The following is a 17,948-nucleotide window of genomic DNA, read 5'->3' as shown; positions in this document are numbered from 1 at the left end:
CTTTATGATGTTGGGAACAATTTGGGGTCTTTGAGGAACCCTCTTGGTTCTTTCTTTGTTTTCTCAAAGTGGGGTCCCTCTCCGGGTCATATCATGTGTCCGACTTTTGTGTTTTTATCTTTTCTGCGTCTTCATGCCAGGCTTGATTTTACAGCCAGGGGAAAGATCCGAACTGACCCACTAGTGTTGATGATGATGAGAAAGTTTCTGCAGAACAGAAAAAAAAAAAATTTGTACATAGCACTAATTTACTAAATCTTTCTGGCCATGAGAAAGAGCAAAAGAGTAGTGAAGGAACCCAAACAGAGGAGATGTCTTGCTGGGAGGGAAAGAAGAGATGGGATTGAAGTCAACCCAGAGCCACCCATTGGAATGAATGTGTGTGTATTTGAGTGAAGCTCAAGAAAAAGATGCAACTGTTTTTTTCTTTTGCTTAGGTTTCTGTGAGTTCGCACTTTTTGTCAAGAGCAACTTTAGCAGGAAATACAGGAGAGTTTCATTCACCACTTTCTTCCTCAGTCTCCCCCAAACATGAACTACTGGTGGGGCCAGTTGAAAAGGGTCCTTTGCATGCTGACAGAGATTGAAGAATTGTCTTCTTTATTGGAAAAAGCAACTTCTTTTTGTGTGTGATCTTGTGACGCGGGATGAAAGTGAGCATTAACTATCCCAAATGGGCTTCCTCAGTTTTGTTTCATTTGTAAATTTTAATCCTCGCCAAACTCCAAAGTTTCGAGCTTTTGATATTCCGGGTCAAGTTGATGCAGTTGGTGCCTACTCATACGGCCCCAGATCAAGAGAGAGAACAGGGACAAGTACCAGAAACACCAGAAGGTGGTCAAGACTTCAGAACAGAACCGGCGTGATCTTGATGTTCATCAGCAAACTGCTTTACCGTAATATGAAAGCTTGTATGCATGTATGTATGGTGCTCAGATTCACATGATAGATGTATAAATCTTGTAAGAAGACAGCATATTGTGCTTGTCGATGTGAATGGTGGGGCTATGTGTGGATGTATGATGCAAGTGTGCTATAAAAGGCATGGCTCACCCGTTTCCTTGGCACATTCTCGTGACTATTAGAAAGCTGCAGTGTACTAAAAAGCCCCACCAAGCAAGAATGCAACAACCAAAAAATTAGTACAACGAAATTTCAACTATATTAATTTAGCTTTCGGAACATCTAAATCTCTCTCTCACACACCTCGAATTTTTCAGACGATTCGTGGGCACGAGGACACCGTAAATCATGGCGCTTGGCCTGCTAGCATCACGGTCCGATGGTAACAAGCAAGGCATGTAAATAAAACCCGACTCACGGTCGAATTCCCAAAATAGGAAAGAGAAAAAAGAACACTTGGAAACATTATTCACGTACAGAATATATCAGACCCATCAAACCCATGTGAGATAATTTTCTTTTGGCAAACATTCCAGTAGCACCTTGAACTACTCCAGAGTTAGTTGATACTATTTATAAAACTGAATCTCTTTTCTGACATCGGAGCTTGTAAAATCCCCTTCGGGTTTTCTTTTTTCCTTCGTTCTTTTTTAATCCGTCTTGACATTTGCTTGTAGAATGCGAGTTCCTCGTACATGTAATGGCGATTTGGTCCATGTTTTTACGGACACGAGTGAGAACCTTGGAAACATCAAAACGCCGATGACATAAATCGCGTAACCGAGTTCATCCGCAAGTCACCTAATTAATCAATGGCGAGTGTATTATTATTCCGAGTGTATGATAAAAATTCTCATCTAATGCCGGATTTTAGATTGTTAGGATTGAAATTTCCTCACCGCAAGAATAGATTTTGCCGTTTTCTTCACGAAAATAGCAAAATAAATTACCACTAATTTGTTGCTCCTCATCTTTCTTTTCTCTCTTCGTTGTTTTCACTATTTACTTGTACCTCATTCCCATTTAATAAATATTTTTTATTAGGATCATATTTTATATTGTGTTTATGATTTTTTACTTTTACATTAATTAGCTGTTTTGTAATTTCATAATCAAATTTCTATGTCTACTATTACAACTAACGACTCATATTTATACTAAAATATTTCATGCTTCATTTAAATTGCGTTTTTGCATGACAATCCGCGTCAACTTATGTCTAGTTTTTTTTTTCCTATTATATGAAAAAGAGCTAAAACTAATTATAAAAATTTCAACGTCGTAAATCTCTGTAAAATTTGAAGTATCTCTCTAAAAGACAATGAAAAGAATATAGTGTCTAAGCGTTTCTTGATTCCAAGGTTAGCAACCAATCAACAAGACAGATTTCACTTTGAACTTAAAATGAGAGTTCGATAGTCTCATGATATCTTTAAGCAAAGCAGGGACAACATCATTAATGATAAGCTTTGGACAAACACAATCAGTGATGGTAAAGTCAACTTCAATAATGATTTTGTGAACGACCATTATAGATCTGATTTCTTGCCTATGGTCTCCACTTGCTGGCAACAGGAAGTTAGAGGTTCAAGAATGTTTACTGTCATGAAGAAGCTCAAAGCATTGAAACAACACCTTAGGAGCTTGAATAGATCTCGGTTTGGAGAGTTATACTTAAAGGTAAAGGAAGCTAAGGAGAGTCTATATATACTTCAACAGGAGCTTGTGAACGACCCCTTACAATTCTACTGCTTGGGCTGCAGAAAAGGCTCCACTTGAGCAATTACTTGCTCTTAGTAGACATGAAGAAGTTTTGCTCAAACAGAAATCTAGAAATCTATGGCTCAAGGAGGGTGACAATAATAGTAAGATCCTCTTTGCCTCTATGATGCTAAGAAGTGCGCAAAACAGGATCAATCATCTCAAACTCGAGGATGGCTCTATTATTACTGAGGAGGGTGCTCTTAAGAGTGTGATTATATCATATTATCAACACCTTTTTGGTAACTCCAGGCGTACAAATATTCCCTATGAGAGGTATGCTTCTTTATTCCCTAAAGATGTCAATGCTTCCCTTACCTTTCCTACACTTCAGAGATCATATATACTCAGAGTCTTAAAAGGTTTCAATGACTTCAAAGCTCTGGGTCCAGATGGTTTTAACAGTCTATTCTACAAATGCGCTTGGCCTATCATAGGGTGGGACATAGAAGAAGCTGTCATGGACTTCTTCTCTTCAAGAAGAATGTTGAAATCCATAAACTCTACATTGATTTTCCTTGTACCGAAAGTCCAAAACCCATCCTACCTCAACGAGTTCAAACCCATTTCATGTTGTAATGTCCTATACAAGATCATATCTAAACTTCTTGCAGAGCATATAAGTTGTGTGCTTCCATCGATCGTCCACCTCAACCAAACTGCTTTCGTCACTGGATGACAGATCTCGGACAATATTCTATTATGCCAAGATCTTTTACACAACTACCATAAGGGAGATAAGGGTAAACATGTGGCAATAAAAATTGATCTCATGAAAGCTTATGACATGGTAAAATGGGATGCAGTTCTTGGAATTCTCAAAGGTGTAAATACACCTCAATACTGGGTTGATATGATTTCTAAATGCATCACTACACCGAGATTTTCAGTGAACTTCAATGGCGAACAAGTTGGCTATTTTAATAGTACCAATGGACTGCGGCAAGGTGATCCTCTTTCTCCTTACCTCTTTGTCTTGGTTATGGAGCTTCTTAATAGAATTATCAATGCGAAAGTTGTTGCTTGTGCTTTCAAGAATCACTGGCGTTGCAAAACACAACGGATTACCCACTTATGCTTTGTAGACGATCTATTCTTATTTACTCATGGAGATGTAGATTATGTCCTCTGCCTTGTAGATGCCCTTGATGAATTTGTAGTTATAACAAGACTGCGATTCAACCCTGACAAAAGCCAAATCTTTTTTTCTGGATTAAATGATGATGAGAAGCTCCTCATACTGGACCACACACCTTTTGTCACAGGTACCCTCCCTATTAGATATCTGGGTGTTCCCCTTGTTACAAGAAGACTCGCTCACACAGACTGTAAGAGTCTTACTGACAAGATCTTTAAAAAAATTGAAAGCTGGGGTATGAAGCATATAAGTTACGCAGGGCGTCTTCAATTAACCAAATCAGTCCTCATCTCCATATGTTCCTTTTAGATGCAAATGTTTTTACTTCCTAAGCAAACCATATATGAGGTTGAGAAGAGAATTCGTCAATTTCTGTGGGCAGGAAATACAGCAAACCACGAATCGCACAAGGTGGCATGGCAAGTAGTTTGCTCACCTAAAAAGGAGAGAGGATTAGGATTGCTTGATTTGAACATATGGAATAAGGTACCATTAGGTCGCATGCTGTGGAACCTCATCAACTGTCCATCCTTTTCTCTTTGGAGTATATGGGTTCACAATACCAAATGCAGAGGCACTCCAATTATGCAGATCAACATTAGGGGCAATATGGTTTGGAGTTGGCGGTGTCTCCTAAAATTGCGATATGTTTTAATCTCGGTTATCCATAACTCAGGTTATAGTTGCTGAGAAATTTATGATGAACTTAGACATGTGGGACAGGTTGTGAAATGGTATCACCTAATTTGGACCAGCGGCATTAGCAAATACAATTTTATTGGCTGGCTTGTTTGCAGAAATAGACTATCGACAGCAGAGATCGTCGGCCAATGGATGTCTTCAGCTGATATGCAGTGTAACTTTTGCAGAGCTGGTATAGAAGACAGAACACATTTATTCTTCCAGTGTGAGTGAACCGACGGCATATGGTGCAGTATCCTAGCACAATTTGGGATTACACGTCCTTTAGGAGGATGGAATGAGAAACTCCAATGGATGATTAGGGCAACAAAAGGAAAAGACTTGGTGGCAAAACTCTTCAAGGTATTCTTCTTAGCAACCATCTATAGCATTTGGATGGAGCGCAACCGCAAGCGGTTTCAAGACAAGTCAACCGACATCCATATTATTTTAACTAACGTGCGTAAAATTGTAAGAGGTACAACTTCGCTCTATCAAAAAATTAGCCCTTCCCAGTCAAATGTGATTTTGGCTACTATGTGGAGACTACCTACCTCCATCTTTTCGAACTATTAGCACTATTTGTAAGGCTGGGGGATGCTCCTAAGCTACCGTACTTCATTTGCTTTATAATACTTACATTTTCCACCAAAAAAATAATAATAATTTTGTGAAAGCCAAGTTGTTTTGTGAAATGGAGTCCTAACCACAATGTTCAAAGTTCTGCTTAAGTCAACGAACATATTCCCACGAATGTCACAAAACCACCAAGCCAGTCACCTTATTCATTTCTAAGGGCCCGCATGAAAACACTTCAGAAATTTCATTTCTCTGCCAAAAGCCCATTTGGCGGAGAAATGCGTTTGATAAATCTGTTTGGTAAAAAAATTGACTTCCGGTATGATTTTTCACTTATGGTAAGATTTTTTAACTTTTGATAAGATTTTTGACCAATTTTGAGAAGTAAAAAATTTTAACTTCTCGGCTCAAGAATCACTTCTTGGACCACACCCGCCTCTGTCGACCACCATTGCTGCTACCGTCGCCCGCCGACCATAGCCGCTGCGGCCGCCGACCATCGACCACTACCCACCCATTGCCCGCCCACAGCCGCCGGCGGCCAACCACTGCTGCCGCCTATCGCGGCCGCCGCCGCTACTGACCACCCCCCCCCCTCACCGCCGCCCGCCGCCATCGTCGCCCGACCACCGCCGATGCCGCCCACCGCCACCGCCGACCGCCGCCGACCACCATCGCGGCCGAAGATTTTGTTAAATAATATTTCAAAAGTAAAAATTTTCAACCGTTACCAAATGAATTTTTCTAATGAAAAGTCAATTTGGAACATAAGTAAAAAAATCAACTTCTACTTTTGAGGAGAAGTAGAGAAATCCACTTCTGATCAGAAGTTGATTTCTCGTAAAGAAGTATTACCATGCATGCCCTAAGTAAACCCCTTGCACCAGCAAATCATGAGTTGCCTTCTGAGGCCCCATTAGTATTCAGTTTAATCCACTCTAAAGATGAAGAATCTCATTGGACCAGAATTGGAGAATACGTTCGTCTTAGTTAGATACATTTATGACCCGAAGTCTCAAGTCAGGTTGCTTCCTAACGGAAAGCTTCAACAATAGCATCGATAAACAGACCATCAGGCCTGAGATAAATGGGATTGCAGCCGCTTCTACCTTAAGCACAAGTCACAGAATTCTCACATATCTTTAAATTTGTTCACCTCCGCATTTTTCACACTGAATGAGAATCCAAAAAACTAAAAAAACTTGAAATTGATCAGAAATCGTAATGTACATAAACTGACATCAACCATAAGTTCAGGAGCACCTTACCAACCTCCTAAACCCTCCCATAACACTGCGAAAATGCCCAACTGGGTGAATTACAGAAATAAGGAAAAAGAAACTAAAAGCAGAAAAACAAAAGAAAGCAACTTGCGCGGGAAAGGAAGAGAAAAACTCAATAAGCTAAACACCAAAAAAAAAACAAAATTTGGAGTTACGGAACTTCCATATGAATGCTTAAGATACACAAGGACTTGTTAACTTTAGGTTCAAGTTGGAACAACCTCCCCGGCTTGGGGCGAGATCTGCATGATGAACCACCAAAAGACCAGCAAAAACAAAACTAATTGTATAACAAAACAAGAGGATACCTTGCACGCTCCTCTCTGCAACTTCCAAACTTCTCCAACAACTTCGATGTCTTCACACGCTTTCACTAGATCCTCCGCTTGCTTCTTTAGCGCAGCAGCTTTGCTTTCTGCTTCACTTTCACTTGCGTGCTGATCATCTCCCTCGTTTAAGAGCATTAGTTGACTCTGTGCATCGACCTTCAGCTTCTGTATTGTCCTAGCTATCACCAGGTACTCCACCTCTGCTTCGATCTTTTGCTTGAAGAGACCCTCGAGGTCCGTCTCCATCTCCCTGCATTCTTCTCGCTGCAACTCCAAGGTGCTTTCTGGTTCTTCCTTCACTGACTTGCGACTATTTAGAGAATCTTCTAGCTCAGAAACCCTAGATTCCTTCACCTTGAGCTCAGCCCTGGTTTCCTCCACTTTGGCCTCTAAGAGTTTCACATTCTCTGTCAAGCTCAGTATCTGGATTTCCAATGAACCTGAAGCATGCTGATTAATCTGCTTCGGGTCGGGCTGCTCTTGAAGGACAGTGCCACCATTAGAGGAGCCATTGCTTGCTAAAATAGGGTCCCTACCTATCTCTGAGAACTTCTGAACTTCTGAAAAAGCATAGAAAAGACTTTGTTAACAGCAATCTCTACACTAAAACCAAAACCCGTCAACTCAGACATGTCTCGGGACCAATTTCTTGAACTCACTTGGCAATTAAGTTTTTCTCCTTTCTAAGAAGCATATGCTTTTCTTAATTTTAGCTAAAGTCTAATCTCCCAGTTATCACATGCCAAAATAGACATATAGTTTCATGAAGCACACCAGTCTTGCTCAAAGCCGTGTAAGTCTAGGTTAAGAAATCTCTCAGCCAACTGATAAAAGCAGACCAATAGATCCTCCTTCAAGCCTGCCATCAGGCAGGCAGACATTGAAACAAAGAAATTTATAATTAATTCCAATTGAATCGACTAATCGGCTATATTTTTCACACTCATAGGAGTTCATCTATGTTTATGCTTTATGAGTGTGATATTTTTTGGGCATCTCTAATAATATCAAGCTAGATGAGTCATCTACCATCAAATAACATAAAAAATTAGCCGTCCCAGAGAACATTATCTACAGGATATTAGAAAAGACAAGTAGATTAGATATAAATAAATTTATGGTTTTTGCTGGTTCCAATTATTTCTTATGATTGGTATATAATCTCAATGATTTAGAGTATATAGATACCCCATTTATCAGAAATGTCAAGCAAGAAACAACTACACGCAGATGCATAAAAAAATTATATAGCACATTTCGTGGATTGGAGTGCACACATCAGACTTTATTTTATGATCAAGTAATTAATTATTTATGGCCTATTGATAATTAGATTCCCAATAAAAGTGTATCATGCCTGAATCTAACTAGTGTTCACAGTGGTGGAGGAACTGGATAAGAAAAAAGAGGGATCCTAATTGTAAGATATCCAATAAAACCGTCACCGGATTGAGATCTTAGTTAAAGAGAATATCAAATATATGAAGATTTTTTTTGTATATTATATGGATGATCTGATCTGCAAGTATTTTGGATGGTTTTTCTCTGAGTAAGCGGTGGAAGATAACTCTATACATACAAATTCATGCTTCGGCACCTGGGCATCGCTATTCATTATGAGCTCTTTTACACTCTAAAAAGAAAAGCACCCTTTTTTCATATTTTCTACACCGCACTTTCAAACCTGAGTGTGCATTAGAGAGGTTAGAATTAGGTCAAGGAAACGGGCAATGTTTCTTCAATGCTAATATAATTTTTATCTACTCCTGATGTCAAAAAGTGGAACAAAAAGGTAAGGCATTCTGTCATAATGAAGATTCTGGCAATAGGTTTAATATATTGGAAAGTCACAGTAGATATGAAGAAGTTATCGCATGTCAGGAGAACTGAAAATATACAGGAAAGTATTAGTTATAGTTTGCAAAGTAGCAGAGTGGTTGGTGACATATGGAGGTAAAAGCATCATGCAAGTGCCGATCGAAACAATGGGATATTCACCTTGTTCAAGTGCTTCCTGTAGAGATTGTAGAGCATTGATAGACTCAATTAAAGTATTACAATCTGCAGAGGACCGATTGCTCTCACGTTTCTCCTCCCCAGCCTCCCAAGACAAGTCCACAGCCGAATCATCTTGCGAGAAATCCTCAGCTTCCCCAACATTTTCAGTGGGGTAACCAGTCTGAACTTCCTCACTGAAGTGATCACCTGCTTCATCACTATTTGCTGAGTAATAGTTCATTGCCGCTCCGCTCTTCTTACCATTACTGGCATTAGCACCCTGCATAAAAACAGAGCTTGAGCTTCTTAAGTCAGATTCCACGCTGGAATGAGAGTTTTCCTTCTGGATTTTGACCCTTTCTCCTCTAGGCTTCTTACTGATTTCAATTCGACCCTTATTCTGTTGAGCATGTTGAGATGAACCACCTTGACTCTTCCCACTCAAATTCTTCATTCTGTTCCTTTCACGGACATACCCAAAGGCCGAACTGAAGTCATGTTTAGCCTTTGGAGCACTAGCAGCTGTAGATGATTTGCTACTCCGATCCTCACTGTTGTCAGAATCAGCACCAGCCGTAAAAGCAGGTGTAGCTGCAAAATTGGATTCCAAAGTAGAAGCATGCATTGCAGGGCCATCAGCATGACCCAGGTTTCTTGTCATACTTGTCGATCCAACCGAACCCTCACTATCTTTCATAACCCCGACAGAAATCCGTTCAACAGAAAAACGTGAAGAATTGTTTTGGTTTCCTAAACCATTCAAACCTCGCTTCAAAATCTTACTAGAGTCTGAATGAGCACTCCCATCCTTGACGAAGTCTCTCCTGATTCTTCTCCATTTCTTCAATCCATAACCTTTCTTCGTCGGGGGAGTCACTCCACTAGGAGACTGAGCTGTTGACGGTGGCGAAGTATTCGGTTCCACAATTTGTTTGCCTTTCTCAATTGAATCGGGAGCCAGCGCACCGGCATCAAAATTCTCACCCATGCCCGATTCATCTAAATCAATATTGTCGCAGGACCCATTATTCCTAATGTCTCTAGGATCCGAACGAGACGCTCTTTCAGGGGAAACTTCACAATCATCCTGAGATTCAAGGGTCGAGCACTCTTCGCGCGAATCCATTTCTGAAGCTCACCAATTTCCAAATCCAACTCCCGAAATTCCAAACAGATCAAAATCGAGAAAAACAACTATCATTCCAGCTCATGGCCAAAATTCTAGCAAAATCCGAGAGATCGACAACTGCTTCGAAAGACCGGATCGCAGCAAAAATCCCGCACGAAGGCGAATTGAACCCACACACCAACTCGCGAAGCACCGATCGTGGTGGGGACAATTGAAAGCTCGAAACCAGCTCGGAACGAATTAAAAAGAAGGGAATTTGCTATTTGGCCAGAAGTTGTCCTATCGTCTCAAAACCCAGCTCAATAAATGAAACAATCAAAAGGACGAACGTACCTTCAGCTCCATAAATGAAGCTCGGAGACGAGGATCATCATCAAGTTCGACGATGGGAATGATAAAATCGAAGGGCATGGAAACCCTAAACTATCGTTGGATTGGCAGATTTACAGCCATGAAAATAATTGGGGCGAGCGGCAAATAAAAATAAATGACAACTTCTGTGAAAATAATGAGTCTCGAGAGCACGAGAAACATTTAAAAAAAAAAAAAGAAAATCTGGAGAAATTAACGTGGGGTGACGTGGGACGGGTCCCATGCAAGTGGTGGCCCACACCAGCCAAATATGAGTGGGCCACTCCTGGAGGCGATTGGCTCCGAGCAATTACCGAGGAGTGAGGGACAACCTTATTCGGTACTATTAATTTCTCCGACGGACGAAAAATGTTGTCGAGCACTTAATTAAGTTATCATAAATGTAGTTTGCAAATGAATCACGTAAACCTGATTTTATTATTTAGTTTTCGCAGACATCGTGGTCTAATTTTGTTTGAGTGATTTTATTATTTAGTTTTCGCAGACATCATTTTGAATGCTAACATATCTATTATCGTGACTTGCCGTCTAATTTTGTGTGTCACTCCAACGTAGAATTGATGAGTTAGGGTGCCACCATTCTGTTCCCAGAGTTATTTCTAAGCCATAAATATTTTTGGGACGAGTTTCCGAGCAGATGAACGTGCTTGACAAAGACACAAAATTTTTGTTCTCAGAATAAAAATTTGTTTGATAACAATATAACATTTCTACGGTCGCCGACCTCCCGATCTTAAACGGCGGCCGACTATAGAGACGTGAGAGAGAGGGAGACCACACAAGAGAGAGGGAGTGAGAGATGAAAAGAATTTTTATTTTTATTTCCGTTTCATATATAGAAAAATAGAAATTTTCTATTTCTCATTTATGTTCCAAATCTATTTCTGGACTAAAGATTTGTTCTAAAAATAGAAAAATGAAAGTTTTGAGGTACTGCGCAGTAGGATCGGCCAAACAACTTTCTCTGGTTAGAAAGTCTTTTTCTTTTTCCCAACAAGCAAGCCTCTCGATATGATGTATATTTAAAACGAGACAACGGTAAAGCTAGGCTTTGTGCTGTAGCCATTTGAATCGCTACGACGTGGTTATTGAACATGAAGAAAATCACGAGTAGAGCAAATAGACCAACATAGTTAAAAAATTTGTGGGACCCAACAGGTGAATGTGCAATCCTTGCAATTAGAGGTGAACGGTTCTAGCATCGATTCAAGTTTCAAGTACCGGTCAAAATCAATTTTCCAATTTTTCGAACCTGGACCTAGCATACATACCCCGAAATCTAGAACCTATCCTATCACAGATTCGAACATCGATATATAGAGTCTACCTAGATTTCACTTATATTTTTGATTGCGCGATTATAGTAAATCATCACCTTTAATGACCACCATTTGCCGTTACATTCTACTGACCACAACTTATATTTAGGCAAATGGAGAATATGAAACATTAATAAAGTAAAAATGTCGGTCATGAAAACTACGATGGTTTTTTCTTCTTTGTGGCTAGCGCAAATGGAATTTAACCATCACCTCATCGCCATGAAACATTCAATTATGATCTTCAGGGTCTTTGAAAAATTTCTCCTCCATGAAAATTGTGATGGGCATCCTAATAGGAAAATTGTCTAAAAAGTCCCAAATCCATTATACTTTAGTCAATTCATTCCTAAAACTTTTAATTTCGCCAATTGAGCTCTAAATTTTTTGACACTTTGCCAATTGAGTTTTTTTTTTTTTTTTGGTCAAGTGCTAGTTGATTTTATCTAGTTAATTTTAGACGGGAATCGCATGACACAACCGGTGCCGACCTAGATGATTTTTATGATTCTTTTAAGAAAAACTTTTGAGTTTTGTTTCTTCTTTGTTCTTTTCTTTCTTTATTTTCCTTTTTTCGTGCCAAGCCTGGTGAGGGCTTTGCGGCTGTCACCCAATACTGACGAGGATCACTAGCCCTCATATATGATCGGCAAGGGTCGACAGGCCCTTGCCCGAATTGATAGGGAAAAAAGAAGGAAAAAAAGAAGAAAAATTAAATACTTATAAAAATTATAAGAAAGTTGTCAATGTTATCGCCAAATATCCTTCTTAACACCACCAGCATCAAAATAACAATTTTCAATGAAAATTGACCGGATAGACTCAATTGATCAAAAGATTCAATACTCAATTGGTAAAATTGAAAAAATTTAGGATTAAATTGACCAAAAAGTAATACGTTTAGGAATTTTTGAACAATTTTATCATCCTAACAAGTGAAACATCATATGACGTGTGGGAAAGTGGTGAACTCACTGGAATTGAGAAATCTTCATCCGACACCAATTGATTGCTTTCCTGAAAATGTAGATGAAAGACAGGCTTCTGGATAGGTTGGAAATACAGACTGGGATAATCACGGATCTGTCCAGTTCGAAAAGTTCCGAGTATAGAGCCAAGACCAAATTGGAGAATATCCAACCATAATTGTTAGGAAGCAGATCTGAATAGAGTTATTTCTAGAAACATTCTGAAAAGAACAAAGCACGTGATGGAATCAGAAAAGAACCAGTCCTACAAGAAGCTCATGGGCAAGTTAGTTTTGAAGAAACATCTACCATCTACAGCTATACGTGTCCCAATCAAACACATGCATTGCCCATCAAATCTGTACTTCATTATTAGAATGTCCACTTAAATGCCTCGCCGGAACGACAGAAAGAGAGGTACACAGTGGCAGAAGCAGGAGACAAATGATTTGTGTTATACTTGTACAGCAAATACTAGTCAGCCATAATGAAGCAGATAGCGCATAACAGATCACGCACATCAGCCTATTCTGAGATCTGGAAGCCATTTTTCAATCTTCAAACAGCAAACGTAAAATCAACTGAAGATCACACATCAGTTTTTTGCATACTTCCATAAATGAACCCAGGTAGCCATCTCTTGAATTACTACAAAAGCAAAAAGAAACGAACATCTAAACACACAACCCCAACCCCTTCCCCCTCACAACCAACCACACCCCCCCCCTCCCCCAAAAAAAAAAACAAAAGCTACAAAACCAAAAAATAAAAAACCCACGGTTGGCCAACATACTGGTGCAAGCAAAAACTATAAACTGTGCCAAAGCTACTAAATAAACTAGAAACAGATGTTTATGGTCTTCCATTAGATGCCCAAGATGTTCAATAGGATGAAGATAAAGTCTAGCTCAGATCAACCTTCCCTTGCCTTTGCCGCACCCCCACCCGCATATTAAACTGGCCAGGAACCTTCATGTCGCTTTATTAACCCATTCTGTGCACGAAAAGGTCCGAGTCAACAGCCACCACTCAAACGGGCGCTTGATGGACTAGCCGTAAAAGAGCAATCTTTCAAGCCCACTTAATGGTGGCCAAGCAGCTCATTGAAAGTTGACATGCATTTCCTCCCCCACAATGGCAAATATCTCACCGACTCTGGTGAGAAATGAAAACAATCAGGAACTATGAGCAGGGAATACAAGCAAATCTCAGTCATTCGTGTATCCTTCCATGTAACCACGATTCTGCTATTGGATCTATCATACACAGCTCGCATGTCACTTTACATGAAGAATTCATCAGTGCTAAGAGACTAACACAGTTCATTTGATTTCTTGACACTTAACCGACAATTAAATATACAAAAAAATATGCCAGATAACAGCACATAATCGACAATCCAATATACCAAAAACATGTCAGAGACCAGACTTACCTATGAGTATCTATGTTCACCTCAGCAAGCCAAGTTGTTAAGTAAACCTGCAATATTAGAGGATATTGTCATTAAACTCTTATGCAAAGGAAACCTGCATAAGAATACTGCTGCAAATGGGATTATCTATCGTACAGCCAAGTCAATTAAGTGTATATTGGTGAAACATCATGGATTCAGGATGGTTTCTCAAAAGCTTTGTGACAGCTCAACTCTCCCTTCACTAAAATGGTTAGTCTCTCAATCCTACGAACTAAGGACACTATGAGGCAACTAGGACAAATCCACCAGTCGAGCAACTAGTGGCCTCTTTTAAAGCCTACACAGCAGCTGTAAGGCTTGCAAGCTCCCACACAAGAAAATAACAGAAATACTGAAAGGAAATACTACTTCAGATGAAAAAATGATGGCATTTACTCACCAGCAAACTCATACAGAGTTGTGATAATGTTGCAAGGAAGATTGTTTTACATAATCAATCTCACGGGAGTATTACCTGCAAAGTCTCACGGCTTAACTGAGAGCAGCCTTGTTCAGGAGGGATATCTGACATACAACCCTTCAATCTAGGAGGGAGTAGCTCACACTTGCTTGTCAACAGGTGGCATTGGGACAAATCCTCAAACTCTCCTGGATAAAGCTCCTGAGACCAGCTGCTTTGATCAGGTTGCAGCACTTCACATCCCACGATAAGAAATTCCTTTGTGAGCAAGCGCTTTAGAGTTGACGATGCCAGAATTGCAAGCAAGGAAGAACAATAAAGATCAGACACTCTCCTTGTACAGATTTTGAGCAGCCAAAAGTACGGCATAGCTCACCTTCAAACTTAACTCCAACTCAAACATCTCCACAAGCTCTTGTGCCAGATTCTCTGAAATCAATTAGCAACACGATCATAAAACAAATATTGCCAGAAAGGGAACATTTCATTTTCAGTCATTCAGAAAGTCTTTCCTGGTTGGTTATAATGAAAATCAGACAGCCTTTTCACCAATGTATAAAGGAAAACGTCCGTTGTCCTCTCACAGGGAAAGTAATTAATTAGAAATCCTCAATAATTCTTTTGTATTTATTTTTTGGTAGAACTTCAAAATCCTGTGTAAGATTTGTCATACACAATCAGTTGAAGCCTGGACAAAAGTGGAGAGAAGGAATACATGAGGTAGCCAACAGCGGGAACTCCCTTTTCCTTTAGTTGAACCCTATGAACTAAATGCTAGCAGAAATGAATCCTATACTTCAAATGGCAATTTCAATGATTGTAATGCTGACAAAAAAGGAGTGAAGCACCAAAGCACCACAGAAATTCTACATAAACACCTACCTCGCATAAACCTTTTCAGAACCTAAAATAAGTCTTATAAATTGCTATTCCTTGAAGGTCCTTCTCATGTAAGGTTTTTCTCGTGGAAATAAACTGGTTAATGCCCAATTCCATTACAGTATAGACCATCCAGCACATCAACCATGAAACTAGCTCTTCATGGCGAGTGACACCAGATAATTTTGGATTAACTAAAAACACTATGTGTAGGTTTACAACACAGAGAAAAATTTAGAATCTCGAATAATCCAGTCCAAGACACAAATGCTTCTTGCAGAGTCTATGGAATATGTAGACGAAAAGTTTGAACATACCAAATGAAGAGATTGACCAAAAAGTGACTACAGGGATTCCACCACCATCACCGGTGTCATTTGTATCCTCTGAGCCAACAGAAAATTGAACAAGTTGACTATTGTTGCTTCCTTTCAAAAAACATCTCATGGATCTACTAGCACTGACCATATAAGTTACTGCAGTGACCTGTAAACAGGAAACAAAATAACTTGTAAACTCAGTCGAGTAGTTATTATACTTCCATTCCGCCAGTTCATGCATCACTACGTTGTATACTGGTTCTTTGACCAGAATATTCCCGGATCAGTTGGACTATTTAGCAGCACTCATAGACTCTACAGACCCTACAGGCTGGAAAAGCATCTGTGTTTGTGATCTTCTTTTTTTTTTCTTTTCTGGAAATCGTGTGTGCATAATCTTGAAATAGGGTTTTGTGACATTTGAAGGATAGGAAGCATAACTAAGAAAAAGCAAAGTCGCCAATTCCATCACATTACATGTGAAAACAAATATAGCACCACTCCAACTTGAACAGAATACAAGATTGCACACTAGGCCTATACTTAGAATCCTGATGCTTAATCATATCATAAGCAAAAAACCACACCGATCATCATGAAGAAAATGTCCTGTTTGATTGAAGAGTGCTTTAGTATAAGATGGCCCCCTGGAAGTTTATTTCTATCTTTTTAGCTCATTGAAATATTACTACTGCCTTGTGAAATTAGACACAAAAGAGCAACAAAGTGCGTCCCCACCCAAGTAACAGATTTTCTCCCAGAGGCTTTCAGAATTTATGCAATTCCCCAACATTTCAATGTGGCAACATTAGTTGGAGGTCTACTTACCATATCCTTGTATGCCGATAAAAGTTTGTCCTTGTGAAGCTCCTGAAACATTGAAGAAGTTAATGAAACACCTTATTCAAACTTGCTAATCCAGTCAGCCCAATATTAAAAGAAATGCAGAAGCATTAAATAAGGAGAAGTATCTGCCACTCTCAATAAGGTCATCTCAGCCTTTATTTAGGAGCAAAATTACACATATTTTTGCTGCTGAAAGTACTATAGCAGAAAACAAAGGACACACGGTTAAGCTGAAATTTTGACTTTCCAAATAGATAAAACCCACTAAAACTGCAGTGTCTACATATGATCTGATTCATGCATCACCCCTGACGGTCATACGCAAAAATGTTTGGTCAATGTCCATGTTGATTGTTATCTTGTCAAACTTATTTACCTCCACAAAGTTCCAATTCAACAGATGAAGATTTTCTTGAGCTATACAAACCCATTGCTAACCCACAACCACATCAGTAGCAGTCGAACCAAGCGAATCTACCTGCTGCTTAAACAATTTTAGACAGGCTTTGTTCCGAATATTCGGCATGTCCTTCAAAACACCCAACTCCATTGAGGGCACATATCTAACCCATGACAGATGAAAAGCGAGGTCAGGAAAAAATACAACGAATAGACAAGGAAAACAATTTCTAGGACGAAACCCAATTATCAGAAAGTAAAAATCTAACAACAAACCCAAACGCACCTCATCAAAAGTCAAAACTAACAAACTATATGCTCGAAAACAATGGACAACAAAAGGGAGGCACTGTGACAGACGAAACAATACAGCTCGTGAACCATCAGAAAACAAGTAAAAGGAACGAGAGAGAGAGAGAGAGAGAGATCGGAGGATCGCCAACCTGTGAGAGAGATGAGCGTTGACGAGAGAAGTGGCGTGAGATCTTCCGGCGGACGAAGCCGAGGCCCACTGTTGCCTGCACGAGGCCAGTTTGGACCACTGGTTCCTCAAATTCCGCTGCGCGGCAGGCCTCCAGAGCCGCGCGGCCGACGAAGGCAGCGGCGATACGGCCGGAGGCGGACTCCTTAGGGTCTTCGGATTTGAAGGAGGAGACGAATGGGAAGGAGGAGGAGGAGGAGGAGCCGCCGCCGCAGCGTCGGAGCTCGCGTCTCTGGAGGCTTCGGGTCGGTCATCCATTGACGGTTGTCCGCTTGAGAAGCAAGCTTCGAGAGGGACACTTACGGAGAAAAGGGAAGGATGATGTGTGGGCCGCGGAACGGGACTTGTGGCTACGGACAAGTTGATTTCGGCCCAATAGCCCAAGAAATCCCCAACTTTACTTTTTTATCTCGTAAAAAATCTCAAACCTTATACCCAGCCACAATTTTATCTTAAATTTTTTTTTTATCTTCTAAAAAATCCTCAACTTTAGATTTTATTCCAATTCTACCCTAAACATTTTATCCATAAAAAACTCTCAATAGGTCCTGTCTTAATTCTAGTTTATGGAAAACTCTCAGCTTTTGGTCTTATCTCAATTTTTGGGTCCATTTTCAATTTACCCTAAAATTTTTAAAGCCTTATAAAAAATCACAAACTTTTACTTAAGTCATGAATCTGTCTCT

General features: G+C 39.8%; 2 protein-coding genes across 4 annotated transcripts; both read right to left on the bottom strand.

The window, feature by feature from the left end:
• Positions 1 to 6,255: 6,255 nt before the first annotated feature.
• LOC115754514 (WPP domain-interacting protein 1-like) lies at positions 6,256 to 10,277 on the bottom strand. The gene is made up of 2 exons (XM_030693585.2): positions 8,673 to 10,277; positions 6,256 to 7,234 (listed from the first exon to the last, which is right to left on the bottom strand). Exons 1-2 carry the CDS (start codon positions 9,796 to 9,798, stop codon positions 6,552 to 6,554), a joined length of 1,809 nt encoding a protein of 602 aa, XP_030549445.1. The 5' UTR covers positions 9,799 to 10,277; the 3' UTR covers positions 6,256 to 6,551.
• Positions 10,278 to 13,238: 2,961 nt separating this feature from the next.
• LOC115754591 lies at positions 13,239 to 17,557 on the bottom strand. Of its 3 annotated transcripts, none has more exons than XM_030693693.1 (8): positions 17,225 to 17,557; positions 16,861 to 16,945; positions 16,365 to 16,406; positions 15,534 to 15,702; positions 14,714 to 14,766; positions 14,392 to 14,610; positions 13,896 to 13,942; positions 13,239 to 13,615 (listed from the first exon to the last, which is right to left on the bottom strand). In XM_030693693.1, the coding sequence occupies exons 1-8, from the start codon at positions 17,518 to 17,520 to the stop codon at positions 13,561 to 13,563; spliced, it is 966 nt and encodes a 321-aa protein (XP_030549553.1). In that variant the 5' UTR covers positions 17,521 to 17,557; the 3' UTR covers positions 13,239 to 13,560. The 3 variants fall into 3 exon arrangements, with proteins under 3 accessions (XP_030549553.1, XP_048130889.1, XP_048130890.1); XM_048274932.1 differs by having other exon boundaries at positions 14,392 to 14,595; XM_048274933.1 differs by having other exon boundaries at positions 14,392 to 14,538.
• Between the last annotated feature and the right edge of the window lie 391 nt (positions 17,558 to 17,948).

Source organism: Rhodamnia argentea, chromosome 2, assembly GCF_020921035.1.
Source record: "Rhodamnia argentea isolate NSW1041297 chromosome 2, ASM2092103v1, whole genome shotgun sequence".
Lineage (NCBI taxonomy): Eukaryota > Viridiplantae > Streptophyta > Magnoliopsida > Myrtales > Myrtaceae > Rhodamnia > Rhodamnia argentea.
This window is presented reverse-complemented; position numbering and strand designations above follow the sequence as displayed.

Bases quoted from the DNA above. Each gene is read 5' to 3' on its own strand.
- LOC115754514 (XM_030693585.2), bottom strand. From the start codon at position 9,798: ATGGATTCGCGCGAAGAGTGCTCGACCCTTGAATCTCAGGATGATTGT. The intron at 7,235-8,672 runs GTGAATATCCCA...ATGCTTTTTCAG, and splicing joins ACAGGAAGCACTTGAACAAG to AAGTTCAGAAGTTCTCAGAG.
- LOC115754591 (XM_030693693.1), bottom strand. From the start codon at position 17,520: ATGGATGACCGACCCGAAGCCTCCAGAGACGCGAGCTCCGACGCTGCG. The intron at 15,703-16,364 runs GTAAGTAGACCT...TCCTGTTTACAG, and splicing joins TATCGGCATACAAGGATATG to GTCACTGCAGTAACTTATAT. The intron at 14,767-15,533 runs GTATGTTCAAAC...AATTGATTTCAG, and splicing joins TTGGTCAATCTCTTCATTTG to AGAATCTGGCACAAGAGCTT.